The sequence below is a fragment of the Limulus polyphemus genome, unplaced genomic scaffold, assembly GCF_000517525.1.
Source record: "Limulus polyphemus unplaced genomic scaffold, Limulus_polyphemus-2.1.2 Scaffold1136, whole genome shotgun sequence".
Classification (NCBI taxonomy): Eukaryota; Metazoa; Arthropoda; class Merostomata; order Xiphosura; family Limulidae; genus Limulus; species Limulus polyphemus.
Window position 1 is genome coordinate 51,439 of NW_013666746.1, and position 19,700 is coordinate 71,138.

General features: G+C 32.6%; 1 protein-coding gene across 5 annotated transcripts in view; it reads left to right on the top strand.

The window, feature by feature from the left end:
* Window positions 1-868: 868 nt before the first annotated feature.
* LOC106462298 (pre-mRNA-splicing factor PRP46-like) overlaps window positions 869-19,700 on the top strand; it is a 33,173-nt gene continuing 14,341 nt past the window's right edge. The window contains exons 1-3 of one of the 5 annotated variants that reach the window (XM_022389498.1): window positions 869-989; window positions 2,643-2,749; window positions 12,743-12,883. In XM_022389498.1, coding sequence (XP_022245206.1) covers window positions 2,666-2,749; window positions 12,743-12,883 — 225 coding nt within the window. In that variant the 5' untranslated portion in view covers window positions 869-989; window positions 2,643-2,665. Of the gene's footprint in view, window positions 990-1,191; window positions 1,260-2,642; window positions 2,750-2,788; window positions 2,806-12,742; window positions 12,884-19,700 lie in introns of those variants that run through there. The other 4 variants (XM_022389499.1, XM_022389497.1, XM_022389501.1 and 1 more) reach the window with 4 other exon arrangements.

Consider the following 19,700-nt stretch of genomic DNA (forward strand, 5'->3'; position numbering starts at 1 on the left):
GAGCATATATAACCAGGATGGTTCAAGTTTATGGACCGTAGAATTTGTTGTATTTACACAAACAGTATATTTTATTTTACCCTGGAGATTAAATTATCATACGAAGAATTATATTTTCCTTATTAAACTTTGGAGTAGATTAGCAAAATTAGCAACAGCTACACAACCATACCATCAGAAATAATAAATACTCATCAGGAATAGTAGTCAAAAGCCAGTGTTGGCTGTTATATAGATTTACAAATTATTTATTTATGATATGTCAATCTTTTGAATATTAGGGACGGCCAGGACAGATAAAACTCGAGTACCATTTTGGCTTTTACAGGGCCTTGTAATTAGGGCGCTCGACTCACAACATGCATGTTCGAATCCGATCACTGAACATGCTCGCCTTTTCAGCCATGGGAGGCGTTATCATATCTCGATCAATTCCACTATTCGTCGGTGAAGAGTAGCCTAAAATTTTGCGTTGGGTGATGTTGACTAGCTACATTAGGAACGGTTAGCTTTGTGCGAAATTTTACGAACAATGTTGGTTTTATTAAAATACTTTAAGAGTATATTCATCACCTACGGGAAATAAAGATGTCTTTGCCAAGGTATCGCTAACTAGAAACAAGAAGTTTTAAAGTTTAAAATAATCTAATTTACTGAAAAATATCGACATATTTGAAGATATGAATCTTTAACAGTTCAAAGTTCAATTATTATAGTCCGATCCTACTAAATACCGTTCAGAATCGTCGGGAATAAAAAAAAAATCGAAAATCCGTTGATCCAACAGTCTTTATTATTATTATTATTATATAAAAACTATATATTTTAAATTTTTCATACGTTATAGCGTCTTTAGTAATCGGAAAATCTCTCAGGCTTATACCCGATCGGTTGTGTAACCTAGGGATCTCATCAAAGTTATGGAAGGCTCCCGTAGTTGGGCTAATACATAAGTGTAAAAGAGTCAATAAGTAAAGGAAATCATTAAGGTGAAGAAATCTTTATTTTAAACAAAAGTTCAATAATTATACATGTACTCACTTCACATCTTTAACGTTAAACGCAGTTAGATCCCTTGATCTTTACACTTTATACTTACAGTCAATCGCTTGCGCCGTCTTTGATCTGCTGAAGTTTTGTATCCCTACATTATATGCTAATTATTTCGATGTTTTTCAATAAATTAGATCGTTTTAAAGTTACTACTCTCCTATGTCGCTAACATTTTATTAAAATGATGGTTTTTACGCTTCTTATTGGTAATTTGAAATAAAACTTTGAATAAATAAACACTTAAATTTAAAACAGTTTTTTCTGGACATTCTTAGGTTGCTTAGTTTACTTGTAAAATGAGGTCTATACTGAAATATTTTGGTGGGGGTAGCCCCCTCTCTATCTGGATCTGCCACTGCTTTAACATGTAAATTGAGGTTGATAAGCAGACTAATTACACTAACTTGTATAAGTTGTTCTTACTACGTTGCTGTTGTTAATCAAATGTTTTGATATTTACATATAATTTCATAAATACATTTAAGTCCTGTTACAGTTAAAATTACTGAATTTGAAAGAGTGTCACATAATATAGGCTACGAAATTATGGTCTTAAGATTATATTTCTGATACACATTTACACAGTATTGTAGTTCTGTTAATTTTTCAAGTATGTTTCCAACTATAGTTTTAGGCAAAAATTGAAAAATTCAATTATCACATGAGTTTTGAGTTTGTTCATTGAACACCAAACCCACTGAAACATATGTTAATTGAAATTACACATTTGCTGAATATAATATTTATGTAAAGATTGATGAAATGCTGTTTATTGAACTAACATATAAACTTTAAGGACAACAAGGGATTTACTGGTCCATTGAGGCTGTTTATTGAGTTCTCCATACATCTATATATGCATATTCTTTAGTGTGGGGTATGTGATCATTTAATTATGAAACAATTTGAAACCATGATATGTATATTTATTAATCCAATATATTTCCAATATAATCCAAAATTGTTTTTTTATGGGTTATTTGCAGAGATGCATGGTCTATTTGGGCAAATAATATTAGATAAAGCTTAACCCAAATGTTGATAAAATTTACAATAGAAACAATTTATTCATAAATTTTGTGTTTGTATTTATTGTAAGAGGTATTGCATAGTTTTAAGTAGTGTTAATGTAATAATATTGTATAATATTGGAAACCAAACTATTTCACACAAGTAAAAAAAAAACAACAAAATGACTCAATTGTAAGTAGTATCAATACTCAATATTTATTTTTTTCAAACCATATTGTTTTGTTTCTTGACATTAGAATCTAATATATTTACACATAGCAATGTGTGTTCAAGTACATTATACAAAATATCCTGAGAGGTATTGAGATACTTTAAATATAAGCATAAATAAAAGGTCATAATTTTTATTGGTTTTAAATAATCCATTTAAAATCCAAAACAATGTAAATATCACATTTTCTAAAACTTGATTTCCGTCTTTCAAGGAATTCTAAATTAATCTTCTACTAAATTAACAGATAAATTAAACTTGTAAGATGATGTACAATATGTTATTTTCATGGATTTTTATTTACTTATTTAACTATTGAATTTTGTTATTTTTATATTTCTTACAGAAGATAAAAATGAAATAAATGCAATGGACCTAGCTTCTGATGGAAGCATATTAGCTACTGGAGGAAAGGACCTCAGCATCAGGCTATATGACACAAATACTACAGAAGTAGGTGTTAAACTTATTAAATGCATTTCCCCGTACATGTATACTACATATAAAAGGTAAGTTGTAGGAAAGATTTGAATAAATAAACAAGGCAATGTTATTAAACTTTCAACAGCAGAACTTACATGAAACTCCATCAGAATACATACACAAGTCATTTAAAAAATAATAATTTCAAACAAAAAAAATACACAGATTCTGTCTAGTTAAATGAAAAAGATGTTAAGACCATGTTGTATAAATATGTGTATTATCAGGCATATTTTAAAACTTATTCTTCAACATACTGTGATGCACTTAAATCTTCTTAACCACTAAGAATCATTGATGACCAAAACAACCATTGACCAGAGGATTTAGGTTTAAGTAATATATTTACAATTTCAGTCCAGGATAATGCCAGCAGAACAAATACAATAGAAGCAGAATAATTCTTTAAGAGATTAATAGAATTAATACATAAATTCAATGTTCAACTTTTTCACTTAATTCATTTTCATTATAACTTCAATAACAGAACTGTTCTCATCATTAAATTCATTTTTATAACTCATCATGATATAAATTTTTACAAATTACTGTATACAGTAATTTCAACTTGAACAATTTCACTCTACTTTAATTCTTACCATTAGGCCTAAATGAAACTCATTTTTTGACAGTTTATTCACTTCACTACAAAATTATTATTCTAAACAATTTTAGAAATAATACATTCCAATTTTTTAATGGCATAATAAGCTTTTATACAGTTCATTAGGTTCTTTACAATTAAGAATCATTTGGGCCTTGTATTCAAGTTATATACAGTTCATTGGTCTATATCATACAAATTTACTAATAAGATTGTGCATCTAAAAATTCTGTAATTCTCAAACCTTTTACAGTTATCACATACAAAACAACAATGATACCAATTCTAAGAGTAATAGCATGATACCATTTATAAAACTCCACATAAGTTCAGGTGTTGAAAAACAAACACATCGATAGTTTGGCTAATCATGTCACACAAAATCCATGGACACATGAGGTCAAAAGCTTCTTTTGGTCCTGCCTTTGGAAGTCTGTCTAGGCAAGGAAATGAAAACACCTGGCTATTGACACTATTATAATTATGCACTCTCAGGCAGGGGTATAAAAAGTACTATAATATGTTACTTAAGTTCAAGTACTTTGTCAAAAAGTTACTCAAGTACAGGTAGAAGTATCCATCCTGAACTTTACTTAAGTCAGAGTAAAAAAGTATCCATAGTGAATAAGTGCTCAAGTAACAAAAGTAAAAACTACACTCACCTGCAGTTCTCTCAAACCCAACATTTATGTTGCAGTCCATGAGGTCTAGAAACACAACCCTTTATGGAAAAGATTTAACAAACTACGTAAATTACCAGTGATGTAAGATTTGTCATTCTTTTACTTATCTAAAACACATTTGTTGTATATAATTGATTACTATGATATTCACAACTATACTTAGGGTTTCAGCCAACTCATGCAGGCAACTGTGCATGAACTGTTACAACAGTAGTGCCAATAATGAATGATGTACAAATCTTATTGTTTTAGAATAAAGTATATAAGGAATTAATAAAACAAATACATGAATTCAACAACTATATTATGCACAAAATTCATTTTTCAATTTGAGAAGCAACTGGTTTTCAAAGTAACCACAGTCCAGCCTTGCATGCAGAGGACTAAAAATCTGCCCAGCACAAGTGAAGAGATGCTCACAGGCAGCAGAGGCAGGTAGTGGTGTGTTCAGACATATGGCTATATCAGATAGACTGAGGAAAGACTTGAAAATCTCCATGCTCTTAACAGATCATGCCAGGTATGTCTCTAGGTCCCTCTTCCCAAAGCTATGCCATGGCTTCAGAGTTCCCACGCACACCTCGTGTTTTTAGAATAGTAACGAAATGTATAAAATGAAAAGAAGTGGAGTAAAAGTATTTGAAAATATAACATATAAATACTTTTTAAAATTATATACTGAAAAACGTTACTCAAGTACTTTACTCATGTAAAGTTACTTCGTTACCTTAACACCCCTAGCACTCCACCACTTAACAAAGTCAAACTGACCAGTGATGCCTCATCCCAGCTGCTTGACCTTACTTTGCCAGAACTGGTAAGGTCTCTTTGAGAGTCATTTATAGCTCATTATTTAAGTTTTAATAAGTATTTTTTTTGTTAAAAATTCAAAGTTTCACAACTTAAGATTAAAACATCATTCTGCACCTAGAGCTGGGTGATTATTGATATTTGCTAATCAACTGATCAACAGGCTCATTAATTAATTATTACTCAAACCATAGCACAAACAAACAAAACAAAAAAAGAGTTGACAATTGGTGCTGCCAGCCTTTTTTTTAGTCAAAAATAAGAAAAATTTAGCAACACATGTTACTAGCCATTTGCCTTCCCTCTTAGTAGTTTTGCAATAACAAATGCAGAACAAGCAAGTTTGGGGCAACAGAAATTGAACCCAAGACCTTCAAATCATGACACCTCACTGAATCACCAAAACTGAACAAATTTGATGTAAAAGTAACAAAACTTATAAGGCTGAAATTAAACAGAGCACAGATAGCTCATTATGTAGCTTTTTGCTTAACAACAAACAAGCATGATAACAATATTTCAATTACTAAGATAGTTCAAATAATCAAAAATAGTGATAATCAGAAATCATAATTTCAGTTATTTAATTATGTTCATGATAGTTGATTTAATCATTATTTAAGTTTATTGATTTAATCATTATTTTGATTGATTGATTAATTTGCATGACACTTGGACACGGCAACAATATAATGGCCGTAAACACCATGATAAACCAGTATCTCACTTCTCCATGCACTGTACACGACTTTAATGACAATGTCAAGATGATAGTCTCCTAGGTCATGACAGTATATAAACCCATCTGTGATAATAACAACAATTCATTTTTCTTACTTCAGTGCATTAATGCATAATTTAATTTGTCCAAAGTTCAACTCATCAGACATAATGCCATATAGAATACTTAGAGATAATAATATTTGTAACCCTAAAATCACGAATCAAAAGAAAATCCACTGAACCAATTTCTCACATACAATTTTGCATAAGTTTAGAATTTCATCTCTTGCTTTAAAAAATGCAATGAAACTTCCAAAATGTAATTTTGGTATTGATAAAAAGTCTTCCCAAAGCAAGGTTACTTTTGTTTGTGGCCTTGATATGCACTGTAATAATGGTTTTCAACATGTTTATGCCATTTAGGTCACTCAGTGCAGTTAAAGTAGAAATAACAATAAATGTTCTTTAATTATAAGTTCTTGTGACCTTTGTTGATTGAGGCCTGTTCAGTCATATTTAAGTCTGTCAGTCATTGAATAATCTACGATAATTGAAATGGTTACAATGTGAAGAACCAAATATCTTATTCGCACTATTCCTTATGCTTCACAATTTTCATGTCCTCATTTGATTGGATTCTAATTTTGGATAACCTCTCTTTTTGTTCACTAACTTCAACAGGAACCTCATTGTGACTGTATTGATAAGTTTCAAAATGTTTACATTTTCTGTAAACATTACTTTTCTAACCATATACTTGCAACTGAGACTAAGGTAAAATGACATTTGGACATTATTGTAGCGTATATTTAATAGTTTAGCACTGCAGGTCTTCTATAAGTAAATTACTCTGAAAAATATAATAGACTTTTACCTAAATTTTGACACAAATGGGAGGGCGGAAGGATTCAAATGAAGAATTCTTGAAAGAGGTAAGCCTGTGAGCACTAAAGTTGGTTATTGTTTTGAAGTTCTAGAGCTATATCATTGTTGACTGGAAATGTTAGTGCTTTGTATCATTTGCCAGATGTTATGATTGTGATGATCAAAACAGCCACTAACATCTGTAAAATCAACTCCTAACTTTAGGATTTTAAGAAATAAAAAAAATGTTGTATACTGATTGATTGAAAGATGCCAAAGGAGTTAGGTAAACAAAACATAAAGCATAAAACAACAGTTTTTCCAGTATTGTATATTTCAGAATCACTGCGTAAATGAGCATAGCTATCTGGCGCTTAGTACACAAGGCAGTACCTTTTTTTAATTCTGTTTACAAGGATTTTTTGGCAGAGGAAGTACATAGTGGTTTTACATTTGCTTTTATGTAAGAGTTAGAACATATAGTTTAATATGGCTTTGTAGCTCCAAGTTAGTGATTCATAGTTTTTGTGTGTTTTTTTTTGGCAAGTTAAACAGCCAACCTTAAATAAGGACTAGTTCCCTGATTCTACTCAATGTATCAGTCATTAGAATATTTTTTTTATATGTAATTTAAAATATAAGATGTATGTGCACAACTGAAGAGTGCTGTTAACAAAAAGATGGCTACAGATGGATTTTCAAAGTGTAATTCACAGGTTTTGTTGTGTTTTTTCCATTTTTTGTTATCATAAGATGCTCTGTGTTTGAATAAATGTGATTCCATTGGATGCTACACTATATTTTACATGTAATTGCTTCCAAGAAAGATAAGACACATTGTTATTCTGAAGTGAAGGGTTTCAGGATATCACTGATATACCATAATGGAAGATATTAGGCATATTTCTTGACACTTTTCTGTTATACCCCCGCAAATGGTAAGTTTTTACTATGTGAATACAGTACTTATTAATATATTTTTGAAATTTATTATCGACATTTATTATATGAATAAAATGCATATTTATATAAGTTATTAAAATTGTGAGGGTATAATGGAAAAGTACCTATTTCTTTTGTTTATTGTTAGTAATATAATTGGTTATTGCATCTTTAACTGTATATGCACAAAGTCAGTCCAATGGACCAACCCTGTATTGAAGAAGTAATGTTGACTGCAATTACAAAGTTACGAAGTGTATGTTCATGAAATGTGACAAGCCAAGCTTTAAATAAACAGTACACATCTCTTATACACAAAAAATCTGATGTGTTAATAAGGTTTTTGTAACAAAGATATGTCTGTGAAATGACAAAGTCAGCCTGACTCTGACTAGTCAGAGTGCAATGTGACGTTTATGTGAGGAATAAAAATAATTTTATTCATTATACAGGTTGCAATCTCTACAACCTCCTAAATGCATATCCAAAGTTTTTTTTTCAGTATTCCTGAATATTGTATCTGGTATTATCACTACTTTAACTCTCTGACCTCCCACCCATGCACATAGATTCAAAGGGATAAAAGAAACATCAGTTTCTGATATGGTACAGTACCATAGCTCACATATATAGCTACTAGCTGGAGTACCCCTCCCCTGGACAGAAGTTAGGTAAATTCATGATTAATGAAAGGTTATCTTAGGACATGAAAAGTTGCTTCCCTTATATGTAATTGTAAAAAACACAAAAATGCTCATAAAAACTGCAAAACACAAAATATGAAACTGCAACTTTGCATGTGTCATCGCATGGACCAAACAAACTTACATGCCAAATATAGTGAAGATCCATCCACAGTAGGTGAGGTAGTGGTACAAAATATCCATGAAACTGAAAAACTGAAAATTTGTATGTACCCCGACATGTAATTAATGAACCTCCATACCAATTTTGGTGAAGATCCATCCACACCCTGTGAAGTAGTTACATGGACAGACAACAAGCAGTATTATTAAGTATTATATTTATATAGATTCTTGTTCAGTGCTGCCCTTTATGTGTACTCCCATGTATCCCAATGTTCTAGTGCAAACGTTTTTTTGATTATGCTCTCTTCAAGCGTTATTTTCTTTAATATGTCATACAAAGTGGATACATTTATTACTGCAGTTTATTTCTGTAGTTTTATGTGATAACTTACTTTTGTTGTTCTTATTTTTTTTTCAAATTCTTCATCATTACGTGATGAATTCCAAAGTTCATGTTACCACTTTGAAGGTTTTACCACCTACTTCCAGCACAGTTACACAGACTTCAGGTCAGGAGAACTCAACTGAGGAATTTTTTGCCTTCATTTTTTGGGAGATTTATTTTTATAGTTGACATTCTTCTCCCGATATTGCTAGTCTTCCTCCTGAATCTGCAGAATCTGTTCATGATGACAAGGATTTTGACATGCCTGACTATGCCATGCCTTCCCAAGCTTTTCTTGCAGAATCTTTAGGCCTAACTCAGCCTTTTTTGACATGATTTCTCATGTGTGTTCCATTTTATCCATTTCCCTGAGGTGAGGTGGTTATATTTTTTTTCAAAGGCCATCCATTTCCATACAGTGGGAGGATAGCATCGTGCTTCGACTTCTGTGAAATCCTATCTGCAGGATATTGTTAAATAAGGTAAAGGTTCTCCTCTTGCACTCCACCTCAAGTAGTTTTGCAGCCTGAATGTGATGTTGCTCAGTTAGGCACCAGTCTGACTGAGTTTGATGTGACCTGCCACAAGGGCAGTCTCTTCTTGCTGTCATTCAGATGTAAGGTTTCTGGATGTATGTTTAGTTGTGGATTTGCACGCATGTGCCCATTTCATAGCCACTCTACACCTTGGTGCACATCCTCTTTAGCTTTCCCCCACATTACTGTCTGTAGATGTTTCTCCTACAGTTTTTCTTTGACAGGATTGAGATTACGATATACTGTGGTTCGGATTCCAATCCAACCATTTTTCTCTCCCTTTTGGTTATGCTCCTCTCTTTTTCCACTTGTATATGCAACACCTCTTTCCACACTGGGAGCAGAGTATACCTGGTACAGAAGTGGTGCAGTCTCCCATGTAAGATCCTCTACTATGGGGATCACAATTCTGGGGTGTTCTTCAGACACTTTCGATGGATGCTTATTTCTATCCTTTGTACCAGTCCCTGTGCTCCTTGTTTCACCCTTCCTTCTCCTTTTCACCCGTGGACGTCAGTGGTCTGTTTATTTGCTATCAGTGTTTCACGTACTCTTTATCCTTCTAGATATCTTTCCCTTTCTCCTGATTGTTTTTCCTCCATAACACTTCAGTGGCTTGTGAGGATAACTCCTCTGTTTAGCTGCTTTTCCTTCCTTCTGTTTCACACCTTTATCCTCATCCTGATATACTTCTATGTCTTGTATGTGCTCTTCTTTGTTATAATGCTTGCATGGCTTCCTTCTGTGGTGTCTGTTCCCACCTCTTTCTTCCTTGGCAACTGTCCTCTGTTCTTGTTCTTTCTCCTTCCTCTTTCACCAATTGGGTCCAGCTCTTCGTTTGATTGGCTTTTTTCCTCTTTATTGTCTTCCTCCCATACTTTGTTCTGAGTGTCTTCTCACCCAATATTACACCTTATTTTTCATTTTTGTTGTTCTTTGGAGGTACTTTTTAAATCTGGCATGTGGACTACTCATGATACGTTCATTTCTCACTATTTACATCAGATCACAGTTTTCTTCCTCTTCAGGTTATTGTGTTCTGCCTTTAACCATTCTAGAATATCAGAATGCAGCAAGACCTTGAAAGGGTAAGTTTTTTCATATTTTTCCTTTTAAGGGGTCCTTTTCCCTTATATTAATGCTCACTGTTTGGATCCACTCTGAGGTGAGTGGTGCCTGACCAGGTATTCTTTAACTGTTCAAATCTGCACTGTCAGGCCATGTCGACATACATATTATGATTCCATGGCCACCCAATGCACACTGCAGAGATGGGATGTTCCTCAAGATCACTTGTAGGTTTATCCTCACTATAGAATTGCTTCATACGTTTGTCTGTCCCAGACCATACCCATCCATGGACTACATGGATAAAGCAGAAGAGGATAGCTGCTCATCCCTGCCATGCCTTATATTGAATAAATCAGTATGGTCTGCTTTTAAAAATAGGGTTTCATGGTCACCAATTGCATTGTCTTAGGTGTTGTCATACCTCCATACTCTTCATTGCATTTTACCCCTCTTTTCTCCTAGTGGGGTTTGAGAGTCCTTACCACTTTCCAGTTCCAAGCCATTGAGGTGGTGGACAATGGAGGTATCCTCATGAATGGGTTAATGAAATACAAACAAAAAACAGAAATTATTACAAAACTATTCAATTGAGAGTAGGGCAGTGGTGTTCTGCTGGTGTAGATGACATAATATCCTCCAATATGAAATATAAAAACAAATGGAAGCGAGACATAAAAAATACAGTTCACTGCTTCAATTGGGATCCTTCATTCTACCTACATGTGGATGTCAGTTCCCAGTGGCTGTGTTTTGGATTTGGAGTAGAACTAATCAACATAATTCCTCACACATGTATTACAGATGTCTATATATCTCCCTCATTTATACTCCATCAGTGTTGTGGGTCACAGTGGAGGTAATTGCATATTATTGTGGTTCTTTCCCTTCTGCTATCCCTCCATGTTTTTTATTCTGAGGATGTTAATATGCTTGGGTGGTTCTGGTCAATTTCACTTTTGAGGGAGATGGTTTACATTATATTGACATCTTTTCGATACCAGATGGCGGTTTCCCAGATCAATTTCTCACATTCACATGTGCCCCCTTCATGAGTCAGGGGGTACTAGATTCCCTACAGTCTCATGAACTTGAGGTAAAGATGGTATGATCCTCTTTCCTACCCCTGCCAGATACATGGTTTGGATCACTTTCCAGCCATAGTTCCTCTGTTTTCAACCTATATATGTGACATCTTTATACGATGGGCGAAGAGTATACCTGATTCAGAAGTGGTGCGGTTCCCCACATAGAACTTAGAATCTGACTGTCTCATCTTAGGGAGTGTCCTTCAGACACTTTCAAAAGATGCTTCTTACTTTTCCTCCTCCTATTCAATGTAGAATTCTAGCTATTTATGTGAGCAGAGATAATGTACCAAATTGGAAGTTATAATTTTCTCCTACACTTAAAATGTATTTTCATTTGGTACTTATCTCTTCTCACACTTCCTGTCCTTCCTCCCCACTGAAAACTAGTGCTTCCATCTTCTGCCAAAACTCGAAGTAATAGTTCAGTAGAATTGAATAGAGGGAGTCACATACATCATGAGAGTATGTCACACTCTTATTGGTGGAAGGTTAATGCATGATGATTTTCATGAGAGATACATTGGAATCAGCCAATTCCAGTGGAGGGGAGATAGAAGGCTTGTGGCATGTGTAAATTTATTTTTGCATATATAGGCAGCACTGAACGAGAGTAGTTATTTATAACTTTCGTTCCTCCATTCATATGTGTTTAGAAGTTCTGGAAGTGTGCTTCAGAAACTTTGTTAGTAGTTGCATGTTAATCATAAAATCCGTCATGTTAATAAAGAAAGTCTTTCATGTACATAATTTATTTATTTGTGCCTATAAAAGTAGGTATTAGAGAAGATATAGATCTGAGATATACATAATATCATACAAATATTATATTTATGTCACATTTTTCAAACTTTTCTCAGATTTCACATGGGTGGTGTATATGCTTGATTATTTCATAAACGTTTATAATTATGAATGTTTAAGTATAAAATATTATTTTGCATTTAAAAAAACTTAATTTTTGAACCTTAAAAAAAACCTTAATTATACTTTAATTCTGTACTCAAAGTTAAATTGCATCAAAAGTGAGGTTTTGTCTGCTAAAAGTGGAGTTCCATCATATATGTATGGAAAAATTTACACTTGTATATTTTTAAACATTTAGTGGTTGGTTAATTTATATTGCCAATTTGCTTATTTTAGTGGGTGTAATAAGATATTCTAATACTCCAGAAAAAGATATACTATTAGTGTTTTCAGTTCTTTTTCAACTATCAAATGAAAATATGCTAAAACTGTTTTTTTATATCTATTTGAGTCATTTATTTTGTAAACAAAAAATCATTTTATTTATTTTGCTTTGTGAACTTAAAAGATTTAAAGAAATATAAAGGTTGTTTAGAAATAAATGTGTCTTTGAACCACCTTTTTTCATGTAAGAAAAGCTTTTAAAAATGATATTTCTTTTTATACCATATCATTGCAAGAATAATTTATTATTTTTGTTTCAGATGAAAACTAAATATTTTGGAGCACTTGAGCAGTCATTTGACCAAAGTATTCGAAATCATGCTTATAGAATATTTAGTTTGTGCTTTCATCCTCAGCAAAAATATATACTAGCTAGTGGAGGATGGGATGAAAGTGTAAAAGTATGTTGAAATGAATATGAGATTTATCTACTAATACTACTATATATATATAATAATTTCTGTAAAATTGATATTTTAATCTATTTCCTAAAAGTACAGTATGTTTCAATACAACTTCTAATGGAAATCAAATTGTTCTTATAAACTGATATAAATTATGACTTATTTTCTGTAGGTAATAAGTTGGTGAATTCTCAGTATAATAACTTTCAGGATTCTTATGTAGTTGATATACTAAGTCTCTCATCAGATGTTTTATTCAGCGTTAATAAATTCTATGTGCTCATTTTTCAGTTTTGTTTTTTGATTTATGTTACTTGTGTATGTTTTCTTTCATTTCATGATTCTGTGTTCTAACCAGATTTATGAAGCTTTCTCCATTGGATTAAGTAGTATGAGAATAATAGGTATTCTGCACAAGCTAAATATAGAAGAGTTGAATGACTGCACTACATCATCAGAAATAAGGAAACAATGTCTCGATGACACATTCTTCTAGATGAATCACCCACTATCTGTGATTGTTTTACTTAGTTAAAATTTAGAAACTTTTACATCTAGTTGCACTCAACAATAGCAGATATACTCTTCTATCATATTGTTACGTATCTGCTTGTTTGTTAATTTCCGATAGAATTTTTTTCTGAGGAACTTCAGTGATACAAGTCCTTTCTTGATTAAACCAGTTTATTATTTTTCAATACAAACTTTTAGTACACAGTAATTCCACTGTACGTTTCTCGTCACATTAAACTTTACAACTTTTATAATACTCGCTATAAACCACAGCGATTCACAATCTCGATAACTTTGCCCAAAACTTACCATGTCTACTGTTTGCTTTATCATAGATTCATTTCAGGGGGCTTTTTCTGCCAGGCTTATATACTAAAGAAGGGGGCGTCTCGAATGCACTCGGGCCTTCCCGATCATTCATGATCATTCGAGAAATTTCACACACGCTACCAGCACCAAACGTGCCAGCAGTGTCACGTGACTTTTGCTGTTGTAACAGTATCTTAATTGAATGAAAAGTAAATTTTCAAGAAAATCACAATGTGATTAATTTTTAACATTTTTGTCTAAAAAAAGATAATATTTTTCTGTATTAATATGTAAAAACATATTGCCAAAACTGTTGAGGTTAAGGTCAAAGCTAAGCAAAAGAAATGTATTATAATTGTATAGTGCAAAGCCTATACCATGTTAACTCTCTTTACACACCAACCAACTTCTAATTGTATACTCCTTATATAGGTAAATGCAAAAGAAATCTAACATCTAGTTCTGTAGTTTGTATGAAAATATCTGTAAGAAGTGGTTCCACATCCTGGCACACTTTCTAGTAAAAGTCATCAGTAGCTCTACAATTCTAGAGGATAAGAACAGTTAAAAAATATATACTTTAAATGAGTAAAACTGAAATCTATATGTGGCTTTATATGCAATATGTGGTAATAATGACTATTATTTAATCAGTAAAACATATAAGTTAGTACACCATTCTGTACATTTTATATTTATCCATAATTATATTATTGAGTGTCTTTCTGGACATTAATTTCAATGCACTGTACACAATCAGCAAATACATGTAGATCAGTGACAATGGTTTTTCCTTACCTTATCTCATGAACAGTATACTTACATTGTCAATCATATTAATGACTATGTCTTTCTTTACTTTGTCATAGGCTGTATACAAGTTCGTATCCACATTTATATCAATAGCTAGGTCTCTTTTTTAATGGGCATTTTTGTACATGTTTGTATGTCTATGGTTCAAAAGCTACGTATTTCTATATTTTGCATTGTACTATGCACTTACCTGCTGTGTTAACCAGTATGTCTTTCTTTATTTTTCTTATGCTGAATGTCTTTTTTTTTTACTTTGCATTGCACTGTAAACTTATCCACAGACATGTCTTTGACTGTGTTTCTATGATTTCCCCTGTAATGAGTACTTTTCCACAAATATATATGTATCTAAGTATTTCTGTACTTTGAATTGTACTAACTGTATACACACCAATAGTTATGTCAACCATAATCTTAAAAGCTATTCTTCTCTAACTTAATCCAGTTCATACCAAAACAGTTGTTTATCAAGCAATTTGCTCACATAAATAGCATCTCAACCACTACTATGTCTGTTCTGTCCCAACTGATATGAAGAATCCTGGTATTAAGTGAAAGGGCTCATGGCAGTGGATAAAGCAGATGTGGTGTGATTGAAGCATAATTGTACACTTTATTTTCATTCAGAACTTCACTAGGAGAAAATCTTGACTTACTAATCTTATGACATTCTTTGAAGAGGTTACACCTCATGTAGATGATGGTACAGGTGTGTATGTGATGTATCTGAATTTTCAAAGTGTCCTTGACAAATTGCCATATAAAAGGCTTGTTTAAAAGTTATCACTGAAGGTGTGGGAAATAAATTGGATCATTGGCTAAAATACTGAGTAGATGGAAGAAAGCAGTAGGCTGTTACAAGTGGAGTTCAGTCAAACTAAATTAATGTTACAAGTGGAGTTCTAGGACTCCCTGTTAGGTCCTTTGCTATTCTTGATTTACATCAACTACAAAGATGAAAGAATGGTCAATGAAATATTTAAATTTGCTAATGATATTAAAGTTATGGATGTTGCTGGTTGTGAGGAAATTGCTGCAACTTTTTAAAAGTACTTTAATTGCTTGGTTAATTGCACAAATAAATGGCAGGTGGCTTTTAACTTTAATAAATGCAAGTTAATGCATGTGGGATATCACAATTTGAATTATGAGTGTAATTTTGATGGAAATAGCCTTAACAGAGTTATTGAAGAAAAGGATCTTGGTGTTTTGATTGATCAGTCTCTTAATTCATTCAAGCGATGTTCTGTTACAAGAGTAACAGCAAATAGGATTTTAGATTGTATCTACAGAAATGTTGGATTTAAGACTAAAGAGGTTATAATGTCTTTGCATGGGTCATTAGTTAGGCCACATTTGGAGTGTTGTCTTTAGCCTTGGACTCTTTACCTTAGAAAGGACATTGAATATTTGGAAAAGGTTCAAAGGATGGCTACTAGTATAATACCTGGGATAGAAAGGTTGTTATATGAGGACAGTTTAGAATTTCTGAAATTGTTTTCTCTTGAAAAAAGAAGAGTTAGAGGGGATATGATTGAGGTGTTTAGGATTGTTAAGAGAATTGATAGTGTTGATGCATCTTTTTTTTTTTTCATACATAATGGTGTGAATGGTAAGACTAGGGGACACAAATATAAATTTTGGCAGGGTAGGAGACATCTTCAGCTAAGACAGCTGAAATTTTTGTAACAGTGTGGTCAGCCTTTGAAAAGGGTTGCCTTCAGATGTGGTAGATGCAGTTAATTTAAAGGAGTTTAAATGAAGGTCTGTTAAATATTTAAAGGATAAAGGCTGGCTATAAGTGTTTTATTTATATTTTAAAGGTTAACATATGGATGGGGTGGCCTAGATGGACCAACAGGTCCCTTGTTGCCCTTAAATTATATATATGCATGGATGGATATTTCCATTTTATTGTGAGGGAAGCATTTATCTTCTGTCTACATTTTTATATTAAAATCATGTATTGAAAACTCTGAAATGTTGATAAAGTATTTTAAGATTCAGACATTTCACAGGTTTACTTTTTTTTAAACTTTGTATTGAAAGAAACAAGTATATCTACTGTTACTTCTACAAGTAGATTGAAAGAAAACTTAAAGGACCGAGCACATGCTTACATAAAACTATTAAACAATTAAGATATGTTTAATTGCCCCCTACTCTCCAACACCTGTAGCTTACTTATGTAATGATTGAGGATTCCAAAAGGAAGCAAGATTCACAAGGCAGCATCTCACAACATTTCCTATAGTGCCTCAAATGAAGCATACTTTGTTCAATCTTGCATTACCCTGTTTAAAGGACTGGACATGTTGTGTAATACAAAATTAAAACAATATCTATTGATAAAAACAAAAAACACTATGTGTTTTTGCTTACTTAGGAATTCAAAACTGCTTCTTTTAGTTATTCTTTAATGGAGATGATCCATCAGACTACCTAATGCAGAGTTTCCTGGGTTTGAAGAAACCTCATATTTATTGAGTGCGATATGCACTACCATGTGAATGGTAATTCTCATCACATGTGGGTGTGGCCATAACCTCTAGATTTTACCTTTACAATCATTGAAAGACATTATTGTCAACTTCCTGATATGAGGTCGCTGTTAGTAATGTTCTCCAAGGGTGGTAACAGGTATTACCAACTTTGAAAATGACAAAGGAGCAAAGCTAATTTTAAATAAGATCAACTTAATGGCTTTTCTTGACCACTTTTTATGTGAAAACCTGTATATATTCAGAATAAATTATAGCACCACAGAAAGAAAGAACCCTATGGTATATTCCTACACTACAATGTAATGAGTTATTATCTAGTTCTTGGTAGCTGTCTTTTTTACTACATAAAAAAAATATACAAAAAGCAAAATATAGCAATCCATTAATATTTGCTACTGAAAATATCACTAACTTAGTGGGTACCCAAATTATGATTCAATATTTTCTAATCATCCATGATCTCAACTTGTTGTAAAATCAAGCTAGTCTCAGGTGTTCTCGGGTTGGTGGAGAAGTCCAGTTCTTCACTGAACAAAAAGTCTCTTTCCTCATAGTTGGCTTCCATTTTGCAGGTTTTGCGAATTTCAGATACTGGATTGGTAATACCTCAGACAGTTTGAAGAACATTATAGTTAGGTTGTTCCAAAATCTGACCTTAAGTACCAAAGGTATGGATTGAAAATGTTAGTTCAGTGAAATCTAATTAAAACTCAGCTGTAAAAACTAACTTTAGAAGCGTAACTATTGAAACATCTTAGTCAAGTGACACTTCTATAACCTTGACCAATACTCATTGCCCTCCAGTAGCACAGCAGTATGTCTGTGGAATTACAAAACTAGAAACTGGATTTTAATACCGGTGATGTGCAGAGCACAGATAACCCATTGTGTAGCTTTGTGTTCAATTCAAACAAACTGTTACGTCTCTGGTCATTTGTTAATTACTCATAAAAATTCTTTCCGAAGAACTTCAGCGATACAAGTCCTTTCTTAAATAAAACTAGTTTATTCTTTCTCAATACAACTTTGCAATACACTTAATTTCCACACTCAGTTTAACTTAAACACATGCTATAATTTCCAACGAATGATTCACGCACTTTACTTACTACCGCGCTTGACTCAATTATCCGTCTATATCTTCAATGTTTCTATCTAGCATATCTAGCATTCACAAACCTTCGAGATGCTCATTACGGGTTACCAGCCTCATGTGACTTCAGCTGTCGTAACAAAACAAACCAATACTCTTCTAACCATGCTGCCATCTATTGCTATTTCTTTGAATGAACAGCATGCTTTCTTTAAACTAGGTCCTATACTTGTATGCTGACCCGAATTCAGTAAAGTGAACCTTCAGTTTTGACCATTAGAATCACCAAATGCCTCCATTATCTCCTGTTGATTATTATTAGCAATTTCAAAGGTTTACCACAGGGGAGCCAATTTCCACGTCTTCTAGTACATTTACATCCTGCATGGTTGAAAATATTCTATCACAACCAAATAAAGCACCTGGGTACATAAGTTTATACTTGTTATGATAATTTAGCTAATGTCAGCAACTTTCCCATACTTCAAATAATTTCATCTACTCAGATATTTTGACTCAAAGCAACTAAAACATCTTTCACTACTTTTTTCAGAAACCCACAGATAAAACTATGTTTTTCTTTGATATATTGTTGCATTACTCAAAAAAACAACAGATGAAACTGTATTTTCTCTCAAAAGTAGGGTAAGTCTCACCATTGTTCTTATCTTTCAAGAACATTCATTACCTGCTGAATATTTCAATGGTTCTCTTTTAAGTATTAAAGAAAATCATAAAACGTTTACTGATTTTCCAATAATACTTCACAAATCATAAATTACAGTTAACTTCATATTGTTTCCATTCACATATGGCTTAATTATTTATTATGCAATTGATTCATTTATGTCATACAACATTCATGGTGTAAGATTCATATATTCATGTTGGACTATGCCCATGTTTTTGTCAAGACACGTATATTACCATATTTGTTTATCTCTATTACACATTGTCACATACATTAATAGCTTTTTAACAGATCACCTCCAGTTCATGTTCAACTCTCATCATTACTGTCTTGGGTTGGGAGCCTTGGTTGAGTTAGCCATTGCCACTGTGAGCATATTTGGTGACAGGATCTCCCTCCCTCTCTCTCTCTCTCTCTCTTTTTTTTTGTTAATTTTTTAATTTAGTTTTAGATTTCCATTTTAAAGCTGACACGTGACTTTACAATACAACATACATTTTGAAAGTTTTATACATACAAAACTTTACAACATATTTCAAAGAATAAGTTTTAGAAAAGAGCACAGTATTTATACGAGACTTTTTAGATTATTTTGTTAAATTTACAATATTATATAATACTCATGTATTTTGCTAATAGTGTTCCCTAGTGGGTCAGCAGTAACTTTATAGGCCGACAATATTAAAATCTGGGATTTACTTCCCCACAGTGGACAGAGTGGATATAACTTATTGTGTAACCTAACATTAATAAAACAACAACTGTTAGTAATGAGTAAATACAAAATATTCCTAATGTTAAATTTCAATCAGAATGTACAAGTATTGTATGTGATTAATACCTAATATTTAATTAATAAATTTCATTCATCATTTAGGTATATTATGAATT